Source organism: Molossus molossus, unplaced genomic scaffold, assembly GCF_014108415.1.
Source record: "Molossus molossus isolate mMolMol1 unplaced genomic scaffold, mMolMol1.p scaffold_m16_p_3, whole genome shotgun sequence".
Taxonomy (NCBI): Eukaryota; Metazoa; Chordata; class Mammalia; order Chiroptera; family Molossidae; genus Molossus; species Molossus molossus.
The window spans coordinates 98,482,281-98,504,858 of record NW_023425366.1 but is presented as its reverse complement, the minus strand read 5'-3'; the positions used below and the strand labels follow the sequence as shown (position 1 = coordinate 98,504,858).

The window sequence follows — 22,578 nt, the reverse complement described above, 5'->3', positions numbered from 1 at the left end:
TAATACTCTCAGACCAACAGTGGGAAGTAGAAAGGGCCCTGCAGTGCCTGTGGGAAAGAACACTGTAGCCCTTGATTCCCCCCCACCCCCCCCCGTGCTGGCCTCTCCTGGAGTCAGAAGTTGGGGCTCATATCCAGCGTCTGGGTTGGAGCAGAATTCACATCCAGGTCCTAATTCCCAAGTTTAGTATTCTGCCTGCTTGCCTTCTTACACCACCCCCACCACCCAAAGTAGCAAGCAAAGGCTTTGTAAAGATGGGGATCAGTGTCTCCCTGGGTATAAGTTACTATGCATTGGCTACCAGGGTCCCCACTCCCCCACCTGGATCTGTTCACTCTACATTCTTTGACAACCCAGGGGATAGAAAAGATCCTGGAAATTTGGGGGACCTGTAGACTTTTGCATTTGTGTTCTCTGGAAGGAAAAGGATGCTGGATGACAGAACCTAGTGCTGGGAGCTTGGGAGTTATACCGGCAAGGGTGGAGGGCATGTGTGTTGGAGAGCCAAAGGTCTCTGGTAATATCTATTGAGAATGAAAATGCCATGTCAGAGGGGCCATGGCTGAACAACCTAGCCTCCATCTCTCCTAGCCTAGAGTCAGGGTGCTCAGAAGGGTACCTTGGTACCTGGTAATATCTACTCTGCCCACCTATGCCTGCTTCTGCCCCAAAGAGAGACACCAGACTCTACTAGGAGGAGCCCATCTGGCTCTGGTCAGCTGCTTTCACCTTCTATGGTTGGCGTCCATTGGCTGCTTCAGCCACCAGCCACGAGCTGGCTGTGCCTCTCCACCAGTGGAGCTGACTTCTGGGCTCTACCTTCATGCCCAGGCTAGATCCAGGCTTACACACAGAGGCCTTGGCACACAGAGGCAGGAAGCATCAGGGTGGTGCCAACCACACTCCTTCCAGCCCTTAGTAGCAAGGTGCCCTGAGGGGTACCAGCTGGTTTTGTTCTCTCATCCCAAGAGCCTGTCAAAATAACTTGGCCTACATTGTGCCCTGTGACCTGACTCCCTGGTTTGGCCCTGGCCCTTATAAGGGCATTTCTTTCTTCCTCAGCAAATGGCATTGAGGCCCTACTAGGTGCCAAATTTTGTGATAAAAGTTCAAGTTACAGAACTGAATTTCACACCAAATCTGCCCTGGAGGTATTCAAAGTCAAGTTGGTGCTGGTTATTGGGGGTGGGGCAGGAGTGATGGACATACTTATAAACAGACAAGTGTAATCAACTGTTACCAGATGGAAACCCAAGGACAGGAGGAAGGCCAGTTCTATGGAGGGAGGGGGATGGAGAGGGTGGTCAGGGGGCATGCAGAGAATTTTGGAATATTTGCTGGAAGGAACATTAGGAAGCAAAGTCCAACCCTCTCATTTCGTGGATGGGAAAACTGAGGCCCAGTATGGGGAAGTGATTTGGCTGGGGTCACTAAGTGAGGTAGTGTCAGGCTCTGGGACCCTGCTTCCTAGCCAGGGCCCTTTTGAAGGTACCAGGTGCCCTTTCTGGTTTTCTGTATCCAGATCCTTGTGTCCTAAACTCCACTTTTGGAAAAACATGACATCTCTATCCAGCGGTCATGGTCACCCAAGAGGTGCCTGCTCAGGCCCAAGGAGCCAGGTGCTGCCAGTCCTTCCTCCAGAGGCAGTATGGCCTCCTCTAGGCCTAGAATGGGGTGGTTGAGTTTCTCTCTCTCTCTCTCTCTCTATCTCTCTTGCATTTTTGTGAATCTAATGATGAACTTACGCTACCACACTTTTCCCTTCTCTTACACATCTTACCTACTAAAGGAGGAAGTGCCACTTTATTGGTAAGTGGACGTTAACCAAGAGGGACTTAAAAAAAATCAGAACTTAAAAAAAAGAAAAGAAAAAGAAAAAGAAAAGAGAGAAACAGAAAGACAGTCGGGTGCTACTGACAGCTCCACAGGTCTCTGCAGGGCCGGAAAACAAAGAAAGAAAATGTTAACAGAAAAATGTCAGTTCCCCAGGAGTTCAGACATTGTTTTTGATTTTGGTATCTAATGACATTTGTGGATTTTGTTTTTTATTTCTGTTTTCTTCCCTTTCTTCGGTTTAGTTTTGAGTTCAGTTGTCCCGCCCTGCCCCATCTGTGTGCCGTGTGCCCCCTCCATCCCCTCACTCACCGCCACGCTGGGGGGCCCGGCCTGCTGGGCTGGCCCTGGTCGGGCCTCCCAGTGCCCGCCCTCTCTCTTCTTTCGGCCGGGATCGTCCGTCCCATGGAGGGGAGCAATGCCAGCCTCCGTGCCCGTCCTGGAGCCCCCTCCCTGCCCTGTCAGCCCCCCGCCCCCCACCGCTCCGTTCCTCTTGTGTTTTGCATGCTGAGAACCTTGCATGAGCTGCACTGTTGAGGCCAGAAGGTGGACACTCAGGAGAGGCAGAGGCAGGGCAGGCGCGGGGAACCGTGTGTGCGATGCTCCGGGACTGGCAGCCCCCGGCCTGGGCCCGGTGAAAGCCCCTTCTCCTTCTCTCCCCCCACCCCACCCACCCGCTCTCTCATCCTCGACCTCTCGCTCCTTCTCTTGGTCTATCCTCTCTCTCTCTTTCTCGGACTTCTCGTCTCCGTTTTGTCTCTCTGCTTCTCTAACTCGTCTCCGTCTCCCCTCACCCTGTCTCCTCGGATTCTGCCTCTCTCCCCTCTGCGTTCTCCACGCCCTCTCTTTTCCCTGTCTCTGCTTCTGTCTCTCTGTCCCCCCTCTTTGTCTCGGTCACTCTCTCGGCCTCCCTCTCCCCCCACCCCCCACCCCCGTTCCCTCTCTGCCTCTCTCCCCGTCAGAAGCCCAGCTCGCCCTCGCCCAGGGCCGGCGACCAGGCGGAGGCCGGCGCAGCCACGTCGCCCGCGCGGGGGAAGGAGAGCACCAGCCCGCGCTCGGCGCCGTCGTCGCAGGGCAGAGGAGATCGCGCGGCGGGCGGGCAGGCCAGGCGGCGGCGGCGGCGGCGGCGGCGGCGGCGGCGACGGCGCTCGCGGTCCCCGGCGTCCGCGCCCCGCCGTAGAGGCCGCCGGCGCGCCCGGCCCGCGCCGCCCCGGGTCTCGTCACGCTCACTCAGCAGGGCCCGGTCCAGCAGCGACTCGGGCGGTGGCGGGGTCCCCGGCCCCGGGCCCGAGCCTGGCTCGGAGCGAGGCCACGGCGGGCACAGTAAACGGTGAGCGGGCACGGTCCCAGGGAATGGAGGCGCCCCCTCCCCGCACTGCCCCCCGGAACACCCACCCCCACCGACTCCTCTGCCCTCATGACCACTCTCCCTCCGCACTCACCGAGTGCCTCCCCGACTGGTCACTCTCCTTGGACCCAAGGAACCCTCCCTTCTCACACTAACACCCCCTCCCTACCCACCCCCACGCTCCCTCTCCTCCTCCCGCCCTCACGGAGCACCCTGCCCCTCACTTGAACCTCCCCACTCTCCCTTTTCCTCACTGATTTCTCTCCCTGCCCCCCAACCGTTCCTCCTCCGGGATCCGTCCTCCTCCCGCTCACGAACCCATTCCCTCCTCTATAAGCTCCTCGCGCAGAGCCTTGCCCCTGCGGAGCCCCTTCCTCTCCGCTGAGCCCCCCTCTCCCAAGCTTAGAAGCCCCCACTCTGCCCCTCCACGAAGCCCGCGTTCTCCCTAGCTGACCCCCTGTCGCGGTGCCCCTCCTCCAGGGCCAAGGAGCGGCCCCCGCGCGCCCGGCCGGCCAGCACCTCCCCGTCCCCGGGCGCGCACGGCCGGCCCGGCGGCCCAGAGCGGAAGAGCTCGTCGCGCAGCCCGGGCCCCCACCCTCGCTCGTGGAGCTCGAGCCGCTCGCCCTCCAAATCCCGCTCACGCTCGGCGGAGAGGAGGGTCCGCAGCCCCACCCGCTCTCCGTCGCCCAAGAAACCACCCGGCCGGTAAGCGGGTGGGGCTGCGGAGAGAAGGAGAGGTGTGGGGGCCCGGGAGAGGGTGGGCGGGGGCGCCCTCGCGCGGCAGCGGCAGCGGCGCTCACCTCGGGCCGGGTCGCGCAGGGACAAGGACAGCGAGGGCCGCGCGAGGCACGCCGAGGCTGATGCTGCCCGCGCCCGGCGCCGCTCCCGCAGCTATTCGCCCATCCGCAAGCGGCGCCGGGACTCGCCCAGCTTCATGGAGCCGCGGCGCATCACCAGGTATGGAGGGGCCGGGGGACCTAGGGGTTGAAGGCCACCGGGACCTCTGGGGCGGGGGGGGGGGGGTACCGACTGAATCTAGTGCAGGGAGGGGAGGAGGCTGAAGAGAGAAGATGGGGGTTCAGTAAAGGGAAGAGGGCCCATGGAGCATAGAGGCTAGAAGTGGTGGTGCTGGGGACAGGGTGGACTCAGACAGGGGTTGAGGTTCACTGAGGGGAGGAAGGCCTCAAGAAGAGAATGGTCCCTGGAGGGGGCCTGAAGGCCCATGGAAGGGAGGGGGAATCTGTACTTGGGTCTGGGTGGAAAGCTGCAAATCTGAAATTAAGTTCTGGAAGATTCCAGCCATCCCTTCTGGAGCCCCTCCCTCCCTCCCTTCATCTCCTGGCAATGATGTCTCCTTTTCTCCTTCGTCTCAAGGTCCAGCCTGCTGAGTGGCCTGTGGCCAGCCTGGGGGCCAAGTGGACCCCCTCTCCACAGGCTGCAGGGGAGATGCCCATGTGAGCTGATCTGGCTCTGTTCAGCTGTCTGTCTGCCTCTCCTTTTCTCACTAACCTCACTGCTCACCTTCCAGCCCCCTGGGGAATTTGGAGGAGGGGGCATCAGCAGCCTGGTCTCTGGGGCAGCTGTGGGAGGAATCCATCCTTTCTACTTTCTCCACATAGTCCAGTGGGGCTGTGCCATGATCAGAGCTTCTCTGCCAGGACCGGAGGGTATGGGCCTGGGTCTCCAGGTGAACCGATGGTCTGTGTTTGCAGAAATCACCCAAAAGTCCTCGACCCCGACACGGGGTAGAAGGCCACAGGCAAAATTCTGAGCCCAGTTCTGCCACAGCTTTACTGGGCAGCCTTGGAAGATTGGTGGGCCTCTCTGGGTCTCTGTTCTTATGTCCAAAAATAATCAGGCCTCCCTGAACATGTTTTCAGTTTTCACATGGTCTAATTCTCAAACTGGCCCTTCCCAGGCCTTGATGATCACTGTGCCTCCTCCCTTCACCCCAGAGCTAAAGGCCAGACCACCAGGCATGGGACATCCCCCAGACATATGAGGGAGGTCCTAAGATGGAAGACCCACACACCTGCTACTTGACACCCACCTCAGTCCCTCTTCCAGGCTGCCTCCTCCTCCTCCCACTAACGTACACCTGTTTTCTTCCTCAGAATTAACTTCGTCCGATGGGGCTTTGTTGCCCCTTTAACCACTCTCTTTTCTTTTCTCTGGGTCACAGTCTCCTGGCTTCAAACTAACTCCAGGGCTGGTGGGAGGTAGCTGAGTGAGGAGAGGGGGCCTGTGGGCCTGGGCCAAGCGGTGGGTATAGGCAGCAGTGGCCAGGGATCTCTTCCTTGTTCTCTTCATGGGACCTAAAATACCCAAATCCTTCATTCTGTGGGGAACAGAGGAGCAGAGCTGGGCCATATCCACAAACCTTTCCATGCACAGAAGCCACTGCTTAACTTGGTTGATGTAAATTGTCTATATTTAAAACTTAGATTCATTCAATATTTATTGAGTACCTACTCAGGTCAAGCTGAGAATTCCGACCCCCTTTCTCTGCAGACAAGTGAGGAAAAACAAAATGATCAACATGAAATTGGCAAGTGACCACTGACTGTTCAATCCTGTTAGGGCAGGAGGAGGGGTGAATCTGAGGCAGCAAACCCCTGGCCACTGCAGGGGAGGTGCTCAGGGCCCAAGTGAGGGCCCAGGATGGGCAGAGCTCAGGGCCCTGGATGGCCTGTAATCAGTTTTTCTCTCCTGGCAGTGCCCGAAAGCGGCCCATCCCCTACTACCGGCCCAGCCCCTCATCCTCCTCCTCCAGCTGCCTGAGCAGTGACTACTCAAGCAGGAGCCCCAGCAGGAGCCCCAGCCCTGGCCACAGCCATGGAAGCTATAGCAGCCGCAGTCGAGGGACCCGAAGCCACACACGCAGTCCTTCCCGGACCCCCAGTCCCAGCTACCACAGCCGGAGCAGCTCAGAAAGTGGGGGCTTCTGAGCCCATACAGGCCCAGCCTGGTGCCCCTGGCACAGGGAGAGTGGAGGGGTCAGGCCCCAGGACCCATGGTGGGGGGGGCCCTACACCCTATTGCTACAAAGAGGTCCCAGGGCCAGGGAAGACCTTGAGGGTGGGTGCCCTGCAGACACAAAGAAGCTGGGTTCTGCTGCTTCTAGAGGGTCCCTACCCCCACCTTCTGCCCACCCACCATGTCCAGGGAACAAAGAGCCTTTTCGAACACAGGGATTACCCTGCCCCACTTCCTGCTTGATGACAGCTCACCAGGCTGGGGACCTCAGCTCAGTGGACCCAGGGACATCGCTGAAGGTGCCAATCCTGGGAGCCTCCCCTACCCACTACAAAGGGCCCTTGGCTCATCTCTATCACTAGGCAGGCAAGGAGATGGGACAGCAAGCAGGATATACGTTAGACAGAAAGAAGAATGGCCTAACCCTTGGTGTACCACCATCCAGGCTGGGGAGCTGCTTCCTTCTGAGCTGGCTGCAAGAGAACCCTGGCTGAGGGCTGGAGGCTCTCCCAAACCCCTCTCCAGGCCCAGGAGTGCCAAGACGAGCCAGGGAGCTCACTCTTGGTCCCACCTCTCCTCTCCAGGCCAGTCTCTCCCCTTCAGCCCTCACCTCATTCCCTGGGCCAAGGCCACACAAGTTAGACCTTCTGCATGAAAAGAGGTGGGACATACAGACCATAACTGAATCTGACCTGAGATGAAAAAGGGTTCAAGTCATCAGGTGGAAGAGAGGATGGGTGGATGGAAGAAGAGCCTGTGAGCAGAGGAGAGAAGCAATATAGCCTGATGACTGAGCAGGCCCTGCCATTCCTATGTGCTCTTTGTCTGGGTCACAGGCATAGGATAACATGGGCTTCAGGGCCTGCCCAAGGGAGCACTTCTTCCTCAGGGTTTGGTAAGGAGGTGGCCAGCTATGGCTTCCCAGAGAAGGGTGCTACAGCCCTTGGGAGAAAGGGTAGGATCTAGACTGAGGGCTTTGGCCTGGGACATTGACAGGAAGCAGTGGCCCCCAGCCCTCTTCTGCTGCTCCCAGCCCCCTCCTCCTGGGGCCCTCAGGGATCTAATGAAGTCTTCCTTGGCCCAATAGGGCAGATGCCCTGGGCTCTGGTGGGGGGAGGGGTCTGGGGTCTGTTCCGGGTTACCCCTCTCTCTATTTCCCACTCCCTTTTTTTTCCGCGATGCGGATAAAACTTGGGACTCTAATAAAAACACTCAGTGCCCAAAGGGCAGGTGGTGAGACCAGGCCTCTGTGGATTTGAATACCTGGAGAGTGTGCAAGGGCATGGGTTCTAGGGTTCTTCCCACTGAGAAATGAGAGGGCTCAAGACTCCTGAGGACCCAGAGAGAAGAACCGGCACCAAGGAACCTAAGCCCAGCACATCCATCCATCCCCCTGCCCCCATGTATGAATCTGCAAAGCCTGCAGCTTAGTGGGGAGGAAAACAGGGACCTAAGAAGATCACTCCCAAACCCCACATCCCAACTAGCTTCAGCAGTAGGTGGGGGTGGGGCAGAGGGAGGAGGCACTGGGCCAACACACAGGACCTTCCCCAAATGTGGAATGTTCCAAAACTGCTAGAACAGTTTGGAGCATCATGTGGCTGAATCCAGGCTCCCTAGGATGGAGCCTGAAAAGGGAGTTTAGAGTAGTGGGTTATTTTTTTTTCTTTTAACAGTTACATTATATTTCTTTTATAGAGATCTAAACAAATACACAAAATCAACCCCCCCCCCCCACCTTTTCCTTCTCCCCTTCCTGTTTCTCCTCCTCCTCTTAGAGTAGTAGATTTTCACCTGGTTTGAATCAACTGCTCTTTGGAAACCTGATGAAGGTGGGAACCCTTTCCCCAGAAGATGTGCACATGCCCACAATTCAGCATGCAATTGTGGATCTCACAGACCACTAAGCCTTCAGGGGCCCCTGCTCCACCTCTGCTGAGGAAGCATCTCACATGTCCAAAGCTCAAATCTGTGTGAGCCTTGGTCTGGTCTGGTTCCCAGAGCAGGGGAGGTCATGCTCCTGAAGCTTGTGGCTGTGTCAACACATGACTTCCTCTCCAGTTTCTTTTCCTTCTGACTAGAAGGGTCACCTGTGGGGGCCAGGGGCTCTGTTTCTGATCTGAGGAAGCTGTTCAAAGAAGCACCTGTCTCTTTAACCCTTTATACAAGTTCAGCAAAACTGGGCCTCAGGCAAGCTCTTGGAGCTACAGGGAGCACATATTTGGCCCTTCTCTGGAGATGTCACCTCCTGGGCAGGGGGCCATAAAACACAAAGGTGGGCATGAAAATGTAGCCTGTGTCACACGGAGCCCATACTTGCTCTTTCCCCACTCCCCAATTCCATTTTCTCATTATTCAGCCTGATGCCTTCCTCCTCACACCTCACAGCCAGCTGCCCCCAGATGGTACCGATTCCCTTTCTGCCCCACCTCCATTTCTGTCCCAACAATCCTGAGCCTTCTCACTAGCATCCCTCCCATGCCACCTCTTGCCCATTCCAATTCATCCTGCTCTATCTAAAATGCAAATCCAGCCTTGCCGATGTGGCTCAGGGGTTGAGCTTCAACCCATGCACCAAGAGGTCACCGGTTCGATTCCTGGTCAGGGCATACGGCCAGGTTGTGGTCCTGATTCCCAGTGGGGGGCATTGTAGGAGGTGGCCAATCGACGTTCTCTCTCATCGATGTTTCTCTCTCTCTCCCTCTCCGTTCCTCTCTCTCTAAAATCAATAAAAAAAAAACAACTAGATAAAATACAAATCCAACCTTTCATTCACTCATTGCACATGTACTTATTAAAAACCTACTGTGTGCCCTGGCCGGTTTGGCTCAGCGGTTAGAGCGTCGGCCTGTGGTCCAAAGAGACCCGGGTTCGGTTCCTGCTAAGGGCATGTACCTCAGTTGCAGTTTGTCCCTGGCCCTGGTTGGTCATGCAGGTGGCAGCCACTCGATGTGTCCCTTTCACGTCGATGTTTCTCCCTCTCTCTCTCTTCCTCTCTCTCCCTCTCATTCTATCTGAACAAAAAATGGAAAAATGTCCTCAGGTGAGGATTGAAAATAAATAAATAAATAATAAATAAATAAATAAATACCTACTGTGTGCCACACAGTTCCTGGCTCTGAGGACACAGTATTGAATTAATGAAAGAGAACTTTCTGCCTTGTGGACCTTGTATCCTGTGACCAAGTTCGCCACCTCGTAGGGCTTGGAAGGCTTCTAAATGGCTCTACCTGGAACAGCAATCCTTTCCTCCTACCAGCCCTCCAACCTCCTCTCCCACCACTGCCCTTCACTCTAGTACACCCCAGTTCAATTGATCCTCCTCCCTGGGCCCCCCAAGAATGCCCCTTCTCCTCCACATGTTCAGGTGAGGCTCAGCTCAGCTGCCTCCTACTCTGAAGAGCCTCTGGTCCCCAGCTGTGGTGGCCACGCCTGCCTCTGGGTTCCTCCAGTGCTGGGTCTGTTTCTGACTTCAGGGTCTTAGGCTTTCGTTCCAGTTTTTTGTTGGCAAGTCTCTCTCTCCTTAAATCTGTGAGCTTCTGGAGCCCAGCTCATGCTTTATTGGTCTCTGCCACCCTCAAAATTGGCACCCTTGAAATGTTTGTTGAATGAGTAAATGAGTGAACAAGAGAGCCATGCATTGAGCAGTTCCAGAAACCCTGGGGGAGGCCAGGAGCCCAAAGGCAAGGTGTAGTGGTGTCAGGCAGACACTAGAGGGCGACAGAGAGAGAGTGAAAACTGCTAGTTGGTATCTGCCTAGGGACACAAAACAGACGTGCACCAAGAGGAGAGTGCTGGCCCAACTCAGCCTGGAAACCTGAAGTTCTTGTCCTCAGCACCCCGACTGGCTATTTGAGAAAGCCCGTTCTCTGAGTAAGGACTGGGAGGGTACCAGGGTACCAGGGTACCCTCTCTGTCCTTCCTATGGGCTGAGGGGTCAGCCTCTGCTCTGTACCTTGGGAAAAGAGAAAAATACTGCCAGGAAGGCAGGCAGGAAAACAGGAAACTCTAATTCTGCATTGGTAACAAGGAAGGGGAAATGGGATGGGGGTGGGGGAACTTCTCAGGGTGTGAGCTTTTGGGATGCAGTAGTTTCTCTCCTGGTCTCTCAGTCCACAGATAGGGGCTGCAGGGATCACTCCCCACCCCCCACCCCCATCTTTCCTCTCCCAACACACAAAGCAGCCAGGCAACTGGACAGGACTTTCCTGTGTCCTGTTTTCCTATTGGTTTCCTGCAGCCCCAGACTCAGGGTAGCAAATCTCAAGTGCATATGCCCAGTTTGGGTGTTCCAGCCGGCAACATTCCCCCCATCCCTTGCCTCTCTGAAATGTTCTTGGGAGCCCCCCTGGCCTCTCATCAGCCTCTCTCAGCTGAGGGCATATTGAACAAATTGGTCCTATCACCAGGTATCTTCCCTTCCTTCTCCAGGTCCCCCTCTGCCTGAGAAAGTTTCTCAGGACACCTAAGACAAGAGGGTGCTCCAGCCCTAGGGACTCCCACCTCCAAGGCCACCACAGGGGGTGCCACATCTCCATATCCTCCCTCATCCCCTCCCTCCACTCACCACAAACACACCCCCTCCTTCCAGAGCAGAGCAGGCAGTGTAAGTGACCTGCGGGGGGAGGGGGAAAGTAGAAGGGAAACTGTTGATTCACGGTGCTGGAAGGAGTATTAGAGAACATCCAGTCCAATGGTCTCATTGTACAGATGAAGAAAATGAGTCATGGGAGCCGGCTGCTGGCTAAGGTCCCAGAGTCAGACATGCAGGTCCCCAGACTCCAAACTAGACAGATTCTTTCTTCTGGACAGCAGGCGGTAGGGGCCAGAGGATGGGTAGGGGCCACCTGGCCCCTCCTTGGCACCCCTTCAATGGTGATGAGGTTGAGGTGATCCCAAGGTCAGCCAGAAGCCAAAGGCCTAGTGGGTGTGCAGGCTGGAAATGGATTTTTGGAAATGGACTCAGAGGTTCAGTGTCCACACACTTCCAGAATGATCTGTTGCCCCCCACCCCCGTGTGTTCTAATTACTGCTGCCCTCATTTTCAGTTCCCAGCAGGCTCACTGACAGGTGAAATCTGTCAGCTGTCAGGCCTCTCCAGGGAGCTCTGTCAGCTGCCTAAAGACTCTGGAACTTTCTCTGAAGCTGTGTTAGGGAAGGAGGAGCTGGCTCAGCCACAGTTGGTAAAGGCAACCCAAGGGTGTGGCTTTTGTGGCTAAGGCCTCAGACACAGTGCCAGGCTGGGAGGCTGGTCTTGAGGCTGCTGCAAAGCATCCCGAATTTTGGGGTCAGGGAGGGGCCCCTCCAATTAAGTAATCCCAGACCCTGCAGTGTCCACATCCCCCCACCCCTGCCATGGCTTCTAGGAAATCCCTGAGGGTAGACTCTTTTTTTTTTTTTTTTTTTATCCTCACCCGAGGACATTTTTCCATTTTTTGTTCAGATAGAGCGGGCGGGAGAGAGAGGGAGAGAGAGAGAGAAACATCGATGTGAAGGGACACATCGAGTGGCTGCCACCCGCACGACCAACCAGGGCCGGGGACAAACTGCAACCGAGGTACATGCCCTTAGCGGGAACCGAACCCGGGTCTCTCTGTACCACAGGCCGACGCTCCAACTGCTGAGCCAAACCGGCCAGGGCGAGGGTAGACTCTTAATTACAGAAAAACTACCCTTGGCAGCTCAGTGACTGGAATGCTAGAGTAGATGATTGTCAAAGAATATTTGGGCAGGTGGGTAAGTGGGGGCTGACATCCAACCCTTGATCCTCTTGCCAAGTCCTGTGCCTGGGTTCAGGGTACAACCTTCTGGAGGAAGGGCATCTTGGTCAGGGCTGGAGGGACCCCATGAGTCTGGTCCAACCCTCCCTGTCCTGACAGGCAACCCTTGCTGAACAGAGCAGCCTGCGCCCAGAAGCCCACAGCCCTCCCTGGACTGCCTGGGAAGTCTCTCCTCTGTAGGACAGGGGGTCATGAGGCCTGAGTTCCAGTTCCTCACACCCCTTTCCAGCTTTGTGACCTTGGGCAGTTTTGGCCCTCAGTTTCCTCATCTCAATAATGGGATGCGCTATAAGATACTTGGACGCACTATAACACACATACGACTGGGTAATTCTCATTAGTCTAAGTTTCAATATCCAAAAATTAAAGGCCCAATTTCCTTAATAACAATTAACACTTAGTGAGCACCAGGCACTTCACATGCATTATTGCATTTGATACTCACTCCAGTCCTGCAAGATGGGTGCATTATTAGCCACATTTTGTAGATGGGGACATACAGGCTCAGAGAGGTCACCATGCCAGTGAACAGCAGCACCCAAATTCAAGCCCAGCCTTTTCTGACCCCAAAACCCAGTTTCTCCCATACCCCACCCCCTCTTGCCATGACCCACCCATGTCCCCTCCCTTGTGACTGGCAGGGTGACCCAGGTCCCTCAAGAACTGGCCTATTGAAGATGAATGTGAGTTCTCCATTCTGCCTCCTCCACCCACCGTGGGCAGAGTGCTGGGGTTGCTGCACCTCAGGTTGCACAACTTCCTCCAGCTGGGGACAGCAGGGATGGATCCTCCCTGCCGAGCTTCAGGCAAGATGAAGGGAACTATGAAGGGAGCTTGTGTCTACAAAGAGCTGGCAGCCAGCCAGTCAGCCCCCACCCAGAGCGTGGCTGGGCCCGGCAGGGCAGGACACACCTGAAAGCATCCATGACTATACCAGACAGCTCCCTCTAGGGCGGGGCACCTGGGCTCCAGTATGGGCCAAGGTGGGCAGGCAGGGGCAGATGAGGGCCCTCCTTGGCTCCTGACCTCATCCTGACTTTATGGGGCTGGGCGTGACAAGGAATGAAAGCCTGGGGCTTCTTGAAGCTGAGACCCTTGGGAGGCAGCCAATAGCTTCCAACTGAGACCCACTGGGCTCATGTCATGATCCAGCAAAGAAGATGGGGCAGAGGGCAGGGGTCCTGTCTGCCTTCTACCCTTGGCTCAATACAGCCCCAGGTGCTCAGAGGCCTTTCCAGAGGTGACCTCAGATTTGTGTGGCCAGCCCCAGCTCTTGCCTGATGGAGAACATGAGGGGTAAGAAAGAAAGGCATCCAGGAGCTCTCTCTCATCTTTCTGAGGCTCAGAGAGGGCATGAGACTTGTTACCCCCTTGCTCATCAAGGTAAGTGGCCTGGAGTCTGGCTTCCAGCCCCTCAGGTGTCCTGGGCAGAGCAAGGCTTCCTGTAGAACTGACAGAGTACAGCCTCAGCCCCAGAAGAGGGGCAATAAGCAAGGTAGGTCTCAGAAAGAGAGGAGGTAGGGAAACTCCAAGGTAGAAGCCCCTGGTGGTAAGAACCCTGAGCACTAGAGGCAATAGGCTTACTCTGCTCATGTCTAACAGAAGACAGTAGGCCAGTCACTCTCAACCTCTGTCTCCTCAGCTAAAAAGGAGGGATAATAAGACAGAGGCTCAAGAAGGAAGGCTGGACCGGGGCCATGCCTATGAAGGCAGAAAAGAGGTAAAGTCAGGATTATGGCAGGAGCCTAGAGGCACCACTGTCTTTCAAAGGTGGGACATTGGGGCCTGGATTCCATAAGTGATCAAGTAGGAGGTGGGGTCAAAGGGCAGGCCTCAGGCTCTAAGCAAGATTTAGCAAACTGTACCACCTGGAGCCCCCTCTTCCTTTGTACTGTGGGAATAAAAAATAAAAGGGGCCCTGGCCGGTTTGGTTCAGCGGTTAGAGCGTCGGCCTGCGGTCCTGAGAGACCCAGGTTCGGTTCCCGCTAAGGGCATGTACCTCGGTTGCAGTTTGTCCCCGGCCCTGGTCGGTTGTGCGGGTGGCAGCCACTCGATGTGTTCCTTTCACATCGATGTTTCTCTCTCTCTCTCTGTTCCTCTCTCTCCCTCCCACTCTACCTGAACAAAAAATGGAAAAATGTCCTCGGGTGAGGATAAAAATAAATAAATAAATAAATAAATAAATATAAATAAATAAAAGGGGCTTTGTAATTATACTTTTCAAAAAGGGAAACTGAGGCCTAGAGAAAGAAAAGGCCTTGCCCAAAATCATGCAGTAAGTCAATGGCAAAGCCCAGATCTGACTCAAGATTGCTGCATTTCAGGTTCCCTGCCCTCAAATAAAAAATAGATTGTATAGAGCAAGACCAGAACATACTTTTGGAACATCTTTGACAATCCAATATGGAGTCACTGTCAGTCAAGACTGAGGTGTGTCAAGACTGAGGTAATGGGGTGTAACGGGAGCACCCTTAGAAGGGGCCCGGAAGGCCCCAAAACAGAAGTCTGGACACTTGGAAAAGGATTCCTTCTGGAAACCAATATGTGTGAGACCTCCACTCCTTGTGAGCTATAAGAAATCAGAGATCCTATCACCTCAAGCTTGGCTGTACCTTGGGTCATGCTTGGAGCCCTGCCGGACTCCTACCCCACCAGATGCATGCCACCCTAACGAACTTGGCATTATGGAAAGACACAAACATGTGTGAATGACTCCTTTCAGGGATGCTTCCTTGCTCACAACATAGATATAATGTGGAGATTTACAATAATCTTCCGCCTGACTCCCTTTCAGCACTGGACCTGGGGTTTCTCACATCTGCACCATCCTCATTGCTGGGAGCAGGGGGGAAAGGGCCGGACCCACACATGCTACTGCCTGTGCAACAGGGATAGAACACTCTCCTCCCTCCTCCCTCTCTTCAATTCCAGGTAGATAATAACAGTAATTGACAGTTATCATGTACCAGGCCCTGGGCTAAAGTCTGTGCTTCTATGAAGTCGTTGAATCCTCACACCAACCCAATGATGCAATCATCATCATCATCATCATCGTCATCATCTCCATTTTCCAGATGGAGAAACTGAGGCACACAGAGTCTAACTTGCATAAGTTCTTCCAATCAGTGACAGAACCATGGCAGAACCAGGATGTGAATTTAAGCAGTCTGGCCCCATAGCCCACACTCCTGAAAACCACACCAGACTGCTTTTTATTTTAACCTCACCCGAGGACATTTTTTGCATTTATCTTGAGGGAGAGAGGGAGGAAGAGAGAAGGAAACATCGATGTGAGAGAGACACATCAAGTGGTTGCTACCCACACGACCCCATCCAGGGCCGGGGACAAAATGCAACCAAGGTATGTGCCCTTAGCGAGAACCAAACCCGGGACTCTCTGGTCCGTGGGCCAATGCTCTAGCTGCTGAGCCAAACTGGCCAAGGCCAGACTGCTTCTTAAAATATTATATCACAGGCCCCAGCCAGGTAGCTCAGTTGGTTAGAGTATACCTATAAGTGAATGTTGCAGATTCAACCCCCCCATCAGGACACATACAAGAATCAATGCATAAATAAGTGGAACAACAAATCTCTCTCTTTAAAAGTAATAAAAACAACAAACAACCAAACACCCACACTATATCAGATACCCTGTGGTTTAAATCCTGGCTCTGCCACTTCTAGTGTAGCCTGAGACAAGTAGCTCAACCTTTCTCAGCTTTGTCCACCTGGACGAAAGAATGGGACTGTCCACAGGCTGTAGCCCAGTGCTTTGGCGCCCAGGCCTGTGAGTGTCCGGCAGTGGGCACTGCATCAGCAACAGCGCTCTCGTCATTTGTTTTTTTGAGCATTAGAAGGTTCCAGATGTAGGCAGAGCCTTCCTCGCCCCGCCCCCGCCCCCGCCCCGGTATGCAGGGGGAGGGGCTGTCCGCAACTAGTCATTGCCATTAATAGAGACCTGAAGCACCTCCTGCTAAAAATTCCCAGCCGAAGCCCTTTAAAAGCGCTGCTGGCTCCGGCTCCCGACATTTCTCCGAGCCTCGGCCAGAATCGCAGAACCGAGCCAGCATGACCGAGCGCCGCGTGCCCTTCTCGCTCCTGCGGAGTCCTAGCTGGGACCCTTTCCGCGACTGGTACCCGAGCCACAGCCGGCTCTTCGAGCAGGCCTTCGGAATGCCGCGGCTGCCCGAGGAGTGGTCGCAGTGTTTCAGCCACAGCGGCTGGCCGGGCTACATGCGCCCGCTACCCGCGGCCGCCGTCGAGGGCACCCCGGCGGTGGCCGCGCCCGCCTACAGCCGCGCGCTCAGCAGACAGCTCAGCAGTGGCGTCTCGGAGATCCAGCACACCCCCGACCGCTGGCGCGTGTCCCTGGACGTCAACCACTTCGCCCCCGAGGAGCTGACGGTCAAGACCAAGGAAGGCGTGGTGGAGATCACCGGTGAGCACCTGCCCCACCCCCACCCCACCGCACCCCACCGCCACCCCGACCCGGGCCTGCGGGGATGAAGCTGGCGGGGCGGGAGCCTAGGCAGTGAAAAACTGGCCTCCTGGCCTTGCCCCCTCCCCCCCAGCAAGGGGGGTGCGGATAGCCCCTAAGGGAACTTTCGGCCCTAAAAAAAACTCACTGTTAAGGGAAGAAACGCCTTTTTCCTGTGGAGATTTTACCTCCACCCCAGCCCTCAACCCAAGAGACCAGGTCCTCCTGCTCTGTCCCTGCCCCTATTCCGGTCTGTGGAGGGGGCGCCAGGCAAACGGAACTTTCCAGAAGCTTATGAGGGCCTGGGACAGTCCCAGGCCCCAAAATTCCTCCGCCAGTCTGAGTTGGCCGGGAGTCCAGGCCACCAGGTGGGGCGTGTTTGGATGTAGGCTGGCCTGAGAGGTGGTTCCTCACGAACTCTGATCTTCCCTTCCCTAGGCAAGCATGAAGAGAGACAGGATGAACATGGCTACATTTCCCGGTGCTTCACCCGAAAATACACGTGAGTCCCAGCACCAGATGGTGGGGGTCCTAGCACCAGATGGTGGGGGTCGGGAGGAGGATTCGGTGACTCACCTGTGTGTGACTCTTCTCTCTCTCTGCATGTTCAGGCTTCCCCCTGGTGTGGACCCCACCCTGGTGTCTTCTTCCCTGTCCCCTGAGGGCACGCTCACCGTGGAGGCCCCGATGCCCAAGCCAGCCAACCAGTCAGCAGAGATCACCATCCCTGTCACCTTCGAGGCTCGCGCCCAGCTTGGGGGCCCAGAAGCTGGGAAGTCCGAGCAGCCCGGAGCCAAATAAAGGCCTTAGACCTGCTTCGAACCCCCCAATAGCAATCACTGACCATCCTCACCAGTCAGCCTGTATGCTCTTTTGATACGTTTATGTTGTTTTTCTCAAATAAAGTTCAAAACAGCTGCCTGCCACTCGCCTTAAACCTTGGTGTGTGTGGAGGCATAGGAGTTGGTGCTATTTGCTGGCTCACACATTCCTCAGATTTGCTGAGGGCTTGCTTTGTGCCAGACCCCATGCTGGGCCCTGTGGGTTCATTGGTGTCCATCACAGGGCACAGCCCTTACTCCCCAGCACCATGTCCATGAAGAGAGAGGTAATGATTGTAATCAGCAATTAAAACCCCAATAAGCCAGGTGTGGGAGCCAGGGAAGCAAGGAGAGGCTCCTGGCCCAGGCTTGGGTACTCAGGGACACCTAGCCTGGGTCAGGTGGAAGGGGATAGCAGGGTTAGGGGAGGTGTTCTTCTTGGGAGCTCAGAGTCCGGTACCCGACTTCATGACTATATCATCCTCTTAGAGAGGGACAGGATCATGTAGATGATATGATGAGTGTGGTGATTCGAGGTGACTTTCCGAGGGGAGTTAGGCCTAGTCAAAGGACCCATTCCTCCTCCCCCCATGCCCATGCGTACAGGATGGGGCCTGGGCTCTCAGGCCTGATGGTGTCCTCCAGAGATTGGGGCCTAGGTTTTAGTGGAAGAGAAGCAAAGATTCTGAGTGAGAGGTTAGTTAGTCGCTCCACAGAGGGCCTGCCTTGACTGCCAGGCAGGAGCAGGTACACCTACCTTGGCCTTCTCCTTTGTCTGCCCTTGCCCAACTCAACACCTTCTTACCTGGCCCAAGGAGGGTTCCGAGGCACCTCCAAAAGCAGGTGGGAGCTTTGGAGCCCAGTCTCAAGTCCTCAAGAGCTTGAGAGACCCCACACTATTTCTGTAGACAAGATGCCACATGGCAAAATACTCCTGCTTTCTTTTATAAGCCCACAGCCTTTCTTTCATAGGGTGCTTGAGAGGAGCAGCACCCCACAGGGAAGGGTCTGGGCATGCATGTGTACACACACCCCACCCAGACACTGTCCAGCTTCCTAATTTCCTCTCTCTGGTGCAGGCTCCCTGTTGGGATACTATAATATGGAGCAGGCATAAAGCCAAAGCAGGTCTCAGCTCTCGGAGGCCTCACCAGACCTGGAGGGAAGCCAACAGGGAAATAAATACATAGACCAAGGATTGTGCTGGCCGAGCTGACAGCACAAGTCTGGGCCTGAAGGCCAGGGGCACTGCCCAGTCTACCCACCCTTCCACTTTCCACTTATTTTCCGAGCTCCAATCTCCTAAATCTGCCACCCTCATTCCAGACATATCCCACATCTCAGGTGTCTCCTGGACACCTACATGCTCCCGTGGCCACAACCCAGAGTCAGCTTGTCTAGTTCTCACCCTTGCTCTGATCTCCAGCTCCCTTGTGGTTGGCAGTGGGATGGCCCTAGCCTGCACAGGTGTGGCTGCGTCCTCCTGCTTTGTCAGAGAGAGCTGCCAGCTCCTCTGCTGGTGCCCTTGATGTGTGGGAAAACTGATGCCAAGCCTTTGACAAGGTAATAATCCTCACTTCAATCCTGGGAAGAGGTGTGGTTAGGCCTGCTTAACTGGGCACAGGTGAACCTCAAAGAAATGGATAAACTTGCCTTGGTTCACACAGTCCTGGAGGGGTGGGGGACATATGTGTGGCCACAGGCAGGGGAGGACAGGTTAGATCAGACAGGAAGGCTGTGGAGCTGGGGGTGCCACAGCTTAAAATGCTGCAAATGAGGCTTGGTGGGACCTCAGGAGGAGGAGGAGAGGGATGCAATTGAGCCCAGGGACCACAGCTATTCAAGGGAGTCAGGCTGAAAAATGGCCTGGAGAAAGTTTCTAGGAGTCTCAGGCCCAGAGTACAGAGCCATGGTCTGGGGCAGGCAGGGGTCAGCACCTGGGGTGCTGTCAGTGTTATAGGAGAGGGGTTCCAGGGCAGCAGCTTTGAGGTCCCCAGGGTTCAGGCCATAATCTGGTACACAGCTGGGGCATGGGGTAGGTGGGAGGGAAGGAATCCATTCCCTGCAAAGGAAATAGGCCCCAGTCTTTATGGGAAACTAATGTAGGAAATGAGGAAACAGGTATATGGCCTGTAGCCTGCCTAGGCCACACAAGGGGCAGAGGCAGAGAAGAATCTGAGGTGGTCTGGCCCTATGCCCCGAGCCTAGCTTGGAAGATGTGGACTCTGAGGCAGCACCTCTGGGCAGAGTGGAGAGGACTGGCTGGCTCAGGTCTGGGGGGTCTCCATTGGGAGGGGCTGGCACTAGGCTTTGGGAGACCTGGAAGTCCCTGAGCTCCTGCTGTGACACAGGAGCAGTTCCAAGACTCTCTAGGCATTTCCCTAATTTTCAATGGGTCCTTCTTTAGAGGTCCCTGATGTCCTTCAAGGCTGCAGACTCAGATATTGGTCTTGATTTTATTCTAGTATCTGGGCCCCTCTGCCCAGCTGAAGGGTGTCTGAGGGCCGATGCTCCATGCTTCAGGCTGATGACAACGGCTCCCTCAGGGACCTCAAGTGTCTGTGGCTGCTTGTCAACCCTGGCTGGTGCTGGCTCCCCCAGGGATCTGTAGAGCACACACGCCTCCTTCAGTTCCAGGCTAATTCCCAGGTCTCTCTCCCTTCCAGTTGTGAAATCTGCCCTCCCTGTTGGCAGCTCCTCTGGCCCAGCACTCAACCAGTAGGCCCAAGTCCCTGCTCTCAAAGAGGCAAGTGGAGGAAGCAGCTCAATGACAAGCAGCATCATGCATCAGAGAGAGGCTGGGACATGCTGCAATCTTAGTAGAATGGGGAACAAGGATTTCCAGAAGTGACCCTTGTGTGATAGGCCAAGGAGAATAACACGGGCAAGGGCTGGAAGGCTGCAGGATAAGCAGCAAGTGAGGGAGAGAGAAAGGGGGCAAATGAAGGAGGTGGTGGGGGTTCTGTCTTGGAGGGCACTGGAGGCCATACTTTGTAGGCTGCAGAGTCAGCAAAGGGTTTAAGCATCCCTGTTTTAGAAACAGGTTCCAGATCATACAGGAGAGTGGTTGGTAAGGAGCCAGCCAAGAGGCAGGGGGCAATGTCCTGCTGAGATGTAGTGGACATGGGTCCTGCCAGGGAGACAGGGAAAAGGAACCAGGTACCTGGATGTAGGAGCCGCAGGCTCTGCAGTGTAGAGGACGGATTGGAGGTGGAGGTGTGGGGAGCAGGCAGGGAAAAGGAAGGGATCTGCTGAGGCCATGGCTCTTTACCTGGGGCTGGCTGACCTCACTGCCTCTGTAAGGTGGAGCAGACCCCAGACCTTGGCTGCTGGGTGAGTGAATTGTTTCCAGATACCATGATATTCTCTGCTACAGAATCAACCTAGGTGTAGACAGCTCTGAGAAGAGGGTGGGGTGGGAAGCAAAAGTTGCCTAGAGGACCCCAGTGCTGGGTCCAAAGGGTGTGGCCAGAAAAACCTTTGTGATGGGGGAGGGGCAACCAAAGGCATAAAGGAGATGAGAGTCAGGCAGGACTGGAGCCCCTGGCCAGGAACTGGCCACTGGGTTAACAGAGACCCCAGACCCATTGGTCTTCTAGAGGTCACCAAGCTCCTGACAGAGCCCAGGGCAGGGCAGGAATCAGGCTGGCCAGGGTCCTATCTGCTAGCCTTACCTTGGATTCCCTGCACCCACCCCCACCTCCATGTGCACACTGTGGGACTTGGAAATTTGGGACACTCCTAGAGCTCAGGGCTTGGCCCCAGGCCCAGATGTACACAGCATCAAGGAGCTGCCAGCCCAGGATCAAATCAGGGAAGGAGGGAGGAAGCTGCATGGGTGGGGACAACTGGGCCAGTCCCGGCTCATCTTAGCCAGAACTGGGCACTGGCTAAGCCTCATGCTGCTCTCCCAGGGAAGTGGCCCTAGGGAATGTGGAGGAGGCCCACCATGCACCCTCTACCCCAAAGTGTATAGTGTCTGTCAATCAACCAGTGTCCCTGTGTGCCAACCCTAAGGAGCACCGGGTGCCCTGGGGAGACCCACAAGTAAGCAGGAACTCACTCCATCCCTGGCACAATTCTCTTAGTCAAAGGCTCTGGGTCCTCCTCCACCTGGCCAGGTGACTTTGGACTTATATGTATATATTTTCTCATGGGCTTCTGATTTGATAGTTCTGCCAACCGCTGGGAGGACTGGCAGCATGAAAAATGCCAGGAATCCCAGGGTTAGCTAAGAAGGGTCAGCTCTGGATCAATAGCAGAATCGCTGGATGACCTCAGGTAGGAGCATGGAGGGTGGAAGAGCCTCGCTGGCCATCCATCCATCTCCCTCGCCACTGAGGGGCAGATTGAGGGCCAGGGCTCCCACCTCCCAGCTGAGAGAAAAGGTCATGTCTGGAGCTCCTGGGGAAAACTGCCAGCAAAGGGAGGGGTCTCTGCAGCATAATGGCCCCCTCCCACCCTTCCTTCCAGCCTATCTCACTTACCAGTCCAATACACCATCCTGCCCAGCCTAAGCTGGTGGTGGTTGGATCAAGATACAGCACTGGTGGTTCAGGGACTGCCTGAGTGGAAGGAAGTAACACCCTCTCCAGGGTTAACAGGGCAGAACCTGAACCTTCCAGGAAGGCTTGGACTAAAGAATGGATAGATGGATCAGGAGCAGCTCTGTATTTAAAAGGCATGGCCTGGGGTCCAGCCCTGCTCTGGGCTCAGTTCCTATTCTGAAGGATCTGGGTAGCCTTTGAAGCCCCTCCTGCCCTGACTGCCTGTTAGTGTGGTGAAGAATGGGAATCAAGGGGGAATCAGGAAGATTGGTGACTGACCAGGGTTGGTCCCCTCACAACTGTAGGAAGGCCAAAGTCCCAGCGTTGCCCAAGGAGGTAAGGATAGCTCTCTGCAGGACCAACAAGGGCCATCACGAGGAAGGCTTCAGTCTTGGCCCTGACCCCAGGGCAGGTCTGGATAACCCTCTTCTTCCCACATCATTTTCCCTCTACAAAATGGGTTCATGAGAGTCCTCTAAGTCTGGTTAGGGATGGCTGCAAGAGTCTGTGTTCAGACTGGGGAGAACAATGTAAGGAGAATGAGAACCTAATCAGGTCAGTGGATGACCAGAGAGGCCAAGGTGCCCTCTTCCCACCAAGTCCCTCTCCCTGTCTGATCCCCACCCAACCTCTCTTGGAGTCATGGTGGCAGAGCTATTCTTTTACAATCCCCTCAATGGCCCGATGAAGATCCTGAAAACCCTCTTCCCTAGGCCTGACCAGCATGAAAGCCTTGAACTCATGTGAGTGGCTCCACAGGCCAATCCCTCAGCAAGGGTTCTGGAGCCCCAAGGCA

The 22,578-nt window shown here is 55.4% G+C and overlaps 2 protein-coding genes across 2 annotated transcripts in view; both read left to right on the top strand.

The window, feature by feature from the left end:
- Positions 1-7,396, top strand: part of SRRM3 (serine/arginine repetitive matrix 3) — a 55,467-nt gene extending 48,071 nt beyond the window's left edge. Inside the window, exons 12-15 of the mRNA XM_036279595.1 lie at positions 2,796-3,163; positions 3,662-3,886; positions 4,001-4,138; positions 5,898-7,396. Coding sequence (XP_036135488.1) covers positions 2,796-3,163; positions 3,662-3,886; positions 4,001-4,138; positions 5,898-6,129 — 963 coding nt within the window. The 3' untranslated portion in view covers positions 6,130-7,396. The remainder of the gene's footprint in view (positions 1-2,795; positions 3,164-3,661; positions 3,887-4,000; positions 4,139-5,897) is intronic.
- Positions 7,397-15,893: 8,497 nt separating this feature from the next.
- On the top strand, positions 15,894-17,332 carry HSPB1 (heat shock protein family B (small) member 1). The gene is made up of 3 exons (XM_036280268.1): positions 15,894-16,375; positions 16,853-16,916; positions 17,026-17,332. The coding sequence occupies exons 1-3, from the start codon at positions 16,006-16,008 to the stop codon at positions 17,213-17,215; spliced, it is 624 nt and encodes a 207-aa protein (XP_036136161.1). The 5' UTR covers positions 15,894-16,005; the 3' UTR covers positions 17,216-17,332.
- Positions 17,333-22,578: the final 5,246 nt, after the last annotated feature.

What these genes read in the sequence shown, in the direction of transcription:
- HSPB1 (XM_036280268.1), top strand. Translation starts at nt 16,006, where the DNA reads ATGACCGAGCGCCGCGTGCCCTTCTCGCTCCTGCGGAGTCCTAGCTGG. An exon ending in AGGCGTGGTGGAGATCACCG is followed by an intron (nt 16,376 to 16,852) that starts GTGAGCACCTGC and finishes TCCCTTCCCTAG; the next exon opens with GCAAGCATGAAGAGAGACAG. An exon ending in TGCTTCACCCGAAAATACAC is followed by an intron (nt 16,917 to 17,025) that starts GTGAGTCCCAGC and finishes CTGCATGTTCAG; the next exon opens with GCTTCCCCCTGGTGTGGACC.